At 55.7% G+C, this 8365-nt stretch overlaps 2 protein-coding genes across 2 annotated transcripts in view; one reads left to right on the top strand and one right to left on the bottom strand.

Annotated features, from left to right (window-relative positions):
* MONBRDRAFT_31693 (uncharacterized protein) overlaps positions 1-5423 on the top strand; it is a gene marked incomplete at both ends in the record, with an annotated part of 6547 nt that extends 1124 nt beyond the window's left edge. Inside the window, 13 exons of the mRNA XM_001744277.1 lie at positions 424-835; positions 1708-1784; positions 1893-2501; positions 2628-2996; positions 3084-3215; positions 3328-3471; positions 3609-3697; positions 4014-4140; positions 4268-4449; positions 4562-4641; positions 4729-4869; positions 4956-5071; positions 5331-5423. Of these exons, the coding sequence (XP_001744329.1) occupies positions 424-835; positions 1708-1784; positions 1893-2501; positions 2628-2996; positions 3084-3215; positions 3328-3471; positions 3609-3697; positions 4014-4140; positions 4268-4449; positions 4562-4641; positions 4729-4869; positions 4956-5071; positions 5331-5423 (2571 nt within the window). The remainder of the gene's footprint in view (positions 1-423; positions 836-1707; positions 1785-1892; positions 2502-2627; positions 2997-3083; positions 3216-3327; positions 3472-3608; positions 3698-4013; positions 4141-4267; positions 4450-4561; positions 4642-4728; positions 4870-4955; positions 5072-5330) is intronic.
* A 1186-nt stretch (positions 5424-6609) lies between these two features.
* Positions 6610-8365, bottom strand: part of MONBRDRAFT_31692 (uncharacterized protein) — a gene marked incomplete at its 5' end in the record, with an annotated part of 4241 nt that continues 2485 nt past the window's right edge. Inside the window, 4 exons of the mRNA XM_001744092.1 lie at positions 6610-7032; positions 7234-7439; positions 7905-8037; positions 8081-8148. Of these exons, the coding sequence (XP_001744144.1) occupies positions 6760-7032; positions 7234-7439; positions 7905-8037; positions 8081-8148 (680 nt within the window). The 3' untranslated portion in view covers positions 6610-6759. The remainder of the gene's footprint in view (positions 7033-7233; positions 7440-7904; positions 8038-8080; positions 8149-8365) is intronic.

Raw genomic sequence — 8365 nt, 5'->3', positions numbered from 1 at the left:
GAGAAGAAGGAGAAGAAGAAGAGCAAGAAGCACAAGCACCACCGCCATGAGGGTGAGGACGATACTGACGAGGCAGAGGGCAGTCACCGTGCCTCAACACGCCCCGAAGGCGAGCACCGCCATGCGCACGAACACGCACCTCGCGCCGACCGTAGAGATACGGTCGGGCGGGGAGCCCGCGATGAGCCGGCGCGAGGTCGAGACGCAGATTCTTACCGTGCGGAACGAGCACACCATGAGCGCGACGACGATCGTCGCGGCCCGTCAAACCGGGATGGCAGGGGACCGGCTCGCCGCTATCGCTCACGATCGCGGTCGCGGTCTCGATCACCACCCCGTCGCTATCGGTCACCCCCTCGCCGCTATCGGTCGCGCTCCCGGTCACCCCCTCGTCGCTATCGGTCGCGGTCACCGCCGCGTCAGCGTTTTGCCGACCGTCGTCGCGAAGGAGTTTCACCGCCCCGGCACCACGATAGACCTGCCCCCGGTCCCGGACCTGCCCCAGCTCCAGCCCGCACGGCGCCACCAAAGGTAGACGATCAGGCTGAGCGCGATGCCGCACGCCTCAAAGCCATGATGTCCAACGCCGAATGGCATCAAAAAGGCCGCAAGGAGCGCGTAGATCGCTACGAACAGTCGCTGCGGGAGGAGGAGGCCGCAGCCCTGCAGCCTCGCGAGGTGGAGGACGGCACGGAGGGTGACGGAGCCAAGTTTATCCAAGAGATGAGCAAGACCTCATGGTCTTCAGAAGCCACAGCCCATCTTGGGGACCGCATTCGGCGCCACCGTCACTATATCCAATCGACGAGCCACAGCTACGACTCGGGAGGCCTTAGTAAGCGGTGAGGGGCGGTCGGGCTGCGGTACATGCTCGAGAGGATCATGGCAAAACCGTTCTTGGCCGACTCAATTGATCAAAGCTTCACGGTACATCATCTCGTGCAACGCCTGCCTTACGACCCAGTCACCCTGTCTATCAATCCACCATCACATCTGAGAAGTCCGGGCCACAGAACTAGAGAACAAGCCAAACACCCATAACAGGAAGGAAGATGGGGGACGACCGCATCTCGCTCTTGATCGGCTTGCCTTCATGCAATCGTTTCATTGGGTGCGTCAAGTTGACGTTGGATCAAGCTGAAGCGGTTGGCGAAGCCAAGCGCTTGTTGTCGTCGAGATGTCGGGAACAAACGCAGTAATATGTAGAGTTATTGTCGAACCCAATACACCGATAATGTTAGTTATTTACTTAAAATTACATGTTATCGTAGTTTGTGAGCGGGTTCATGCAGCAATGTACCGACAAGTCGTTTGACGTGTTGTCAGCAATAAGTGAACAAGTCAACAACGTCATTCGCTGTGTGTGATGTTCGTTGGGGGAGGGCAGTGCGCTGCGCTCGCTCGTGCATTTCCATCTGTGCCCGCTCCCACCCAGGGGTCGTGTAGCCACTGCTATCACGGCTCGCCCAGCTGCAGGATCCTGCATTTGGAATAGCTGTACTGAGCACGTAGAAACCTGTTAAGCTGGCCCGCCAGCTGGTTTGAACTCTGGACCAAAACAACAACCTCAGCTCCCGCCGCCTGAGAGGCACCAAACACGCTCGTCAACGCCACGTTATTGAGGCACGGAGCAGGTGATACTCAGCACCGGCTTGCAGAGATCCGGGTGGGCCTTGTACGATCCTTGGCCTTTGGCTCGTTGGCTAGGAAGCCTACGGTCTTGGCTCGAGCTGGAAGCGTGCCCGGCTAGCTTCTCGACCTCCACAATGAACCGACCCGCTTCGGTCGGTCCACTGCCGTACATGTCATAGTCGCGCTCATAGGTTCCAGGTCCCTCTTTTGCACAGCCACTCACCGTCCCCCCCTTTGACACTCGACCGCACTTTTTACAGATTCCCGAGCTGAGCACGCCCGAGGCTGTGGCATTCGCCGGCCAGCGTCGCCAGGCGCTTTTCAATTACAAAAAGGGCAAGAAACATCAAGTCCGCCTTAAAGAGGGAGATCAGCTCGAAATCCTTGCAACGCCCGGCAATGGCTGGGTTCAAGTCAAGAATCTCTCCCGCAAGACCGAGGGATGGTGTCCAAGTGCTTACGTTTCAGGAGCCACCCATGCCTCGCAGTCACAGTCATTGGCGCTCAAGCAGACCGCCGACGACCGCACCTCCACGGGCCTGGTCTCGCGTCCGGTCTTGTTGAGCTCCACGTCCAGCCAATCCTTGAACGTGGCCGGTGTCCTCGATGTACCCGACCCTGTTTCACAGCCGCTTGCCCATATTGGTGAATCCGATGAGGCCGCGTTTGATTCTGACAGCGATCACGAAGATGCAGCCTGGCACACCGACTCGCTGAATGACGTCACCAAACAGAGTGACCCACCTCTCGTAACCGTGGCGCTTGCAGGTGTGCGCGCCAATACTGCCTCACCACCCGCGGATTCTCAAGCGCCCCCGTTGCAGCAGCCCTTTGCGCGCGCGACATTTGCCTTTGCTCCGACTCACGAGGTTGGGGCCGATTGCCGTCTCTCCTCCGCGCCTTTGAGCAGTCGACCTTGACTCGCCTCTGCTCCCATTGTTTGTCACACGCATTCATTCTACTACCCGCCTTCTTCTTTCGTTGACTGTCGGTAGGACGAGCTGGCGCTGCAACCAGGGCTTTGCGTATTGATTTTGAAACGTCCCGATGGGGGCTGGTGGTATGGTCGGGCCATTGCCGACAGCCGCGCTGGAACATCGGTGCCAACCGAGTTAACGGGCACACCTGGTGCCAGTGGCTGGTTTCCCAGCAATTATGTCGCCCTCACGTCCCCACACAACGCTAGTCACTTCTCAAGTGACGCAACAAAGGACGCGGCACCCAAAAGCTCGGCGCCTGAAGTGCCACCCCCACTCTTGCGCCGCAATACAGTGACCCAGCTGGTCCAAACCCGTCGCAATGAGCTCAATGCTGCCATAGAAAAAGAGCTGCGGCTCCGTGAAGGCGCGACCAAACTCTTGCGTGTACGTAGTCGCGAATGCTCACGCCCATTATGAGACATCACGTGTCCCCTGAATCATGATGTGCGTCCCATGGTTGGGCATGAATAGACATTTCACCGTGCCTCCAAGCGCGAGCGGAAGCGATTGCAGCCCCAAGAGGAAGAAGTTGCCGTCACCCTTGCCTTTGCCAATTCTAATTTGCAACGCCTACGCACTGAGCTTCATCAGCTCAACGATCGCGTTGGTTGCTCGACCCTCTACGTCCCCTCCCCCCACGCAGTGCATGGCCACGCTCCGACTGCTGAATGAAATGTTGGTGGTCATGTTTTTGCCATGGCCTTGCCTGCTGTAGATGCAAGCCAATGTGCGCCGCAGTGTTCATTTGGCACATAAGAGTCTACATGCCACAAAAACACAAGCCCCTGAGGCTGACAGAGCGCCAGCCTGGCCAATGGTGGCGCTTGGTCTGAAGGAGACTGGTGGCTATACTGTCGAGGTGCGATTGCCTAGCCCTTGTCGTAATTGTGAACACGTTTATGCAGCTCGTGCCCGGTCAAGTGCACGTCCATTCTTGCTCATGGCTTGATCCTTGCACCTGTCCCTTGGTGTGATTGATGTCTGGCATCCTCGCAGGCACAACTTATGGAAGTGATTCACCACCACTTTGGTGTGACTTCTTCCTTGACGGCTGGCGTGCAGGAGCAATTGCTGACGACACGCAAGTTTGTGCGCGAACACACGCGGAGCGATGAGAGCCTCTATGCACATCTTCGATATTTTCAATATCTTCGTGGACTTCAAACTCGGCTGACTTTTGACGGACGCACGCTTCCGGGCGTGACCTTTCAATGGTGCGGCCACTCGGTTCTTGAATTCATGTCACTCCTGATATTTGCATCGAGCTTTTTTTTTTTTTTTTTTTTTTTTTTTTTGCTTTCGAGTTCTGGCCCTTCGCCGGACAGTGGCCTTCTGGACGAGGACTAGCCCCTCCATCCTCACGCCTGAATATTTGCCGCATCGGTGGTTGCCATGGCTTAGGTATGATTGCTTCAACGGCCAGCCCAGCTCGTCCTCGGCTGTTGCCCTCGAAGCAGCTGCCACCCTCTTCAACGCCGCTAGTTTGAGCACCCACTTGGCAGTTGCTTGTGATTTGACAGTGGCTGAGGTTGGTCGTTTGCATGTGGCAGGAGATCTTGTTGCCGGTGTGCTTCAATGTGGTATCGGTATGGCCAAGTCGTTGAGAATGGTTGTATTTTTGAGCCCCATCTCAAGCATCTGGCTTGCTGTGGTAGGAGTGTGGCCGGGCTGCTGCCTATTTTGAGCGTGCGGCGGGGTTGGTGCAATTTGTGGCTGAGGAGTACAATTTGCGAGATAGTGCTGACCTCGCACCCGTCACCTTGCGCGTGATCGGAGCACTCTGCCTGGCTCAGGCTCAAGAGTGTTTGTTGTTGCAACAGCTCGCTGTTCGACCTCGGTATGTAAGGTCTGCCCTCAGCTTGCCCTAATCCGTTGCAGTGTCAGAAAATCAACAACGTGCTGACCATGCAATGGGAACCCCCTTCCTTCTTTTCTTACCTCTTCTGAAGATTGGCGCCCGGGGAGGCGGCGACTGTGGCGGATATGATGCTGCACGTATCCAACAAACTGTCGGCCAATCTCTTGCACGGTACGTTCATGCGGACGTGCTCGCTTCGTTTATGCTTTTGAAAAGGATGGTACATGCTTGCTGCTGCCTCATGTTGCATATTTCCAGGCTATCTTCCCCCATCCTGGCAAGTCTTGTGTCAAATCAAGGCGGTCATGTATGAGGCCCTGGCTGACTTTTGGACGGGACTCGAGCAACTCAGCGATGCGCAAGCCGCAGCCAACAGCACCTCCGCCGCCCAGTGGAGTGGTGCGAGATCTGCTTGGTTCCCGCAACTGCCTCGTGGTATTCGATCCTTCACTGGTTTCTCACGGGCTGGGGCTTGTGTGTATCAGGTGTGGCGCGTCTGTTACGAGCGGAACTGCTTTTCAAGCATGTGCTCCGTGACCAAGCCGATAAGTTGCCGCGGGCGGCCGACCTGCGTTTGCGGCTTGAGGGGTGGGCTGCCGAGGTACACGAGGCTTTGCGACCGATTGATCGAAGCATGTTGTTTGAGCGCGTTGGTTCTAAACGCGAGCTGGAGGCAATGTTGCCGACTAAAGCAATCGCCCAGCGCTTGACGCAGCCCAACTTTGGCTGGGTCACGACGAGCAATTCCGACGGGCGCGACGGTAAGGCTCGCGCTGTTGGACGTCTCGTGCATGTGCAGAGGCCAGGGTCCGGTCCACATCTGATAAAGGCTCAATGCATTGGGCTGTCAATTGTGCTAGATGATTTGTTGGCTGTTCTGGGGCCTCTTGAGTTTTATCATGTTCATTCATCATTTGGCCCCGTGCGAACGGTCCATTTTGAAGCATCGCTGATGTCTGAATTTGACATCAGCGAGAATGCTCCTCCGCGGTTCGTCTCGACTAAAGTTGATAGAACATTGGGGGGGTCGGGGCGGACCTGTTCATGTTTCTGATCTCATGAGAACCCTTTGTTGTTTATGGGGGCATGCCTGCTTTGTACGGGTGCGCGTAGAATTGCCATGCTAAAAGCTCGAGGTGAGGCCTACCGTCGGGGCTTGCGTACTGAGGATATCATTGAAGTGGGGGGGGTCAGCACTCGAGCCCTTGGTCGAGCTGCGGTGTTCGCATTTTTCCAGGCATCACCTTCAAGCATTCCCGTTCAGGTATGTGCGGTTTGTAGATGTGAAAGGGGAGCAGATGGCCCCCCCGTTTTAATGTCTGTGTGTGTGTGTTTTTGTGGGGGGGGGGGGGGGGGCATCTAATGCTATCATTCCGTGGCGGGCGGACTTTTAATTAGTCGTCACGCTTGGTGTCACTGGACGATGGCCGGGTGATGAAGCGGCAAGGACGAGAGGTCAGTTGCTGGGCGCATGGATCGGCGGCTTTCGTGCAGCTGAGTGGGCAAATGCCCTTTGTTTTGAGCAACCGGCGAATCTGGTATGCGGGCGACCGTTGTTTCATACAGCGTTCTGGTATTTAGGTTATGACTGTGTCATCGCCCGAGCGAGGCGAGCTGGTGCGCAGCGCCACCATCGACCCAGCTCAGGTGTTTGCTTCCAACCACCGTGCTTCAGGACTCAAGGGACGACCAGATTCGGTGCGTGACCTCTTGCGGATGATTCAGTTTTTTTTTTTTTTTTTGTCTTCTTTTGCTTGTGAATGCAATTCTTGCTTTCTATGGGTCTGCGTGTCAAGATGCTCACCCTCGGGTGGCGTTTGTAGGAGGCACGCCCACGACTCGAGCGGTTAGCCAGCTTACCGACAGGTGGCTCAACCGAGTGGAACGAACCGTCGACCCTGTTTGACAACCCATTGTGGCGCGCAGGCCCTCGCCTTGGGGGTACATCGGTTCACGTGTAACGTGTAACGCGCGCGCTGGCTTGACGCGGGCTTGGACGTTCAACTTCATTGCATTGGCACCGGCTTGGTTTGGCCTCTTTGATTCCCGCTGTGCGGGTTGGACGCTGGATGCTACGATAGATATGATGTGAATTCTGTTTATGACATGATTGTACTTACATGTTAGCAAACGAACCTTGACACCATGCTTCTCAATTCCTTTCAACCTCAACGTTCTGACATCGCCCACGCGGGCAAACGGGCGGAGAGCCACGTAGCAGAGCAAAAGTGAGGGGAGAGAAAGAGAGCAGAAACAAACGGAAGAAAAAAAACGGATATAACAAGTCGATTAGTTCTTCTTGCTCTTGCCGGAGCCCTTGGCCTTGCGGCCACTGACAGCAACAATAACAGAGAAGAGGAGCAGCACGGCGGGCATGGCCATGGCTTGCGGAGGGTCCTCAACCAGAAGGTGGGTGTAAATGGCACCTGTCATGATGATGGCCAACACACTGGCAGCCAGCTGGGGGGCAACCCAGAGCAGGAGCGCAGCAGCCGTCTCCACGACGCCAAGGAATTGACGGAAGGTGCTACCAGACACGCCATATTGCACCGTCTGCAAGACCTGTGTACCATCAATGCCAAGTATTGCATCCAACCCAAGGGAGCAGGGTTGAGGGCAAACCGGGAGAGGGGATACAGGCAGCAGCCAAGCATCGTGAGTTGAGGAGCCGCAAATGGCCGACGAGCTGCAGAAAAAAGAAAAAAAGGGGGGGTTCTCTTACATCAGCAAGTAAGAACCAAAACGCAAAGCGAGTTGCCGTACCTTGGCGTAGGTCTCAAACTTGCCCACCAGCTCGTTGTGGAGGTCCGGGACAAAGGCATCCGTCAGTTTGGCAGTGCCAGCCATGAGGAACATGACCGTGAGCAACAAGCACAGGATGGTGGTGACGACCGACATGGCGCACAGTGGCAAAGAAGATGAAAGAACGACAGGAGGAAAGAAAGAAAAAATGCTAGGTTGTGGGTTCACTGAGCAATGTCTTGAAGGTCAGGTTGCGCACGTTGACGAAGTGGGTGACAGGATGTTGTTCTTGTTGTTGTTGATGTTGTTGTTTTCGTTGCTGTTCCGACATGTCAAAAACGCTTGTTTGGGTTCTCTGTTGTTGTTGTTGTGTGGTGTGTGGTGAATGTCAACATTGTGATGTGTGGGCAAACTGCGGACACTTCAACTAAACTTGACTGGGCGCGAATCGGGACGGGGAGATGGGCTTGTGGGCCTGGAAGGGTCATCAGGAAGAATGACGAGTGGCGCCACAGACGGCCGGCCGTGGGCACATTGAAAAGGCGTCTACGAGACGGGCAAAGTCAGGAGAAAAAGGGGGGGGGGTGAGGAAGTTTGAAACAAAGCTCCCAAGATCTGGGCACGGACACAGCCGGTGAGGGCACCAACCTGACACCGGTTCAGCTCAAGGATGAGGCTGCGGACTTGAGCACGTGTCAGTTGGTCCCCAAACTTGATCGCAGCACGGCAGGCTCGTGTGCAAATCATGTCGCGCAGTGAGGGCAGTAATCCGAGCTCGCCTGTTAGCATGGTGGACGTCCATTCGTTGAGCCAGTTTCCACAGCACTGCGCATCCAATCACAGAATACCCAACCAGTCAGAAACGTACTTGATACTGTTTCATACACTTCCCGTACATATTCAGCCATGCGGTGCTGTGGAACGGCCAGGGTACCACTGTACCGAGTTGATGTGAGAATTCTTGCGCGAAAGTCATCAGACACATTCCCGAGCAAGAGCCGGCCATCTTGTGTCCGTGTGTGTGTGTGTGTGTGTGTGTGTGTGTGTGTGTGTGTGTGTGTGTGTGTGTGTGTGTGTGTGTGTGTGTGTGTGTGTGTGTGTGTGTGTGTGTGTGTGTGTGTGTGTGTGTGTGTGTGTGTGTGTGTGTGTGTGT

The sequence above is a fragment of the Monosiga brevicollis genome, genomic scaffold (assembly GCF_000002865.3).
Source record: "Monosiga brevicollis MX1 MONBRscaffold_5 genomic scaffold, whole genome shotgun sequence".
NCBI classification, from domain to species: domain Eukaryota; class Choanoflagellata; order Craspedida; family Salpingoecidae; genus Monosiga; species Monosiga brevicollis.
The sequence above is the reverse complement of the archived record's forward strand: the minus strand, read 5'-3'. Positions and strand labels throughout refer to the sequence as shown.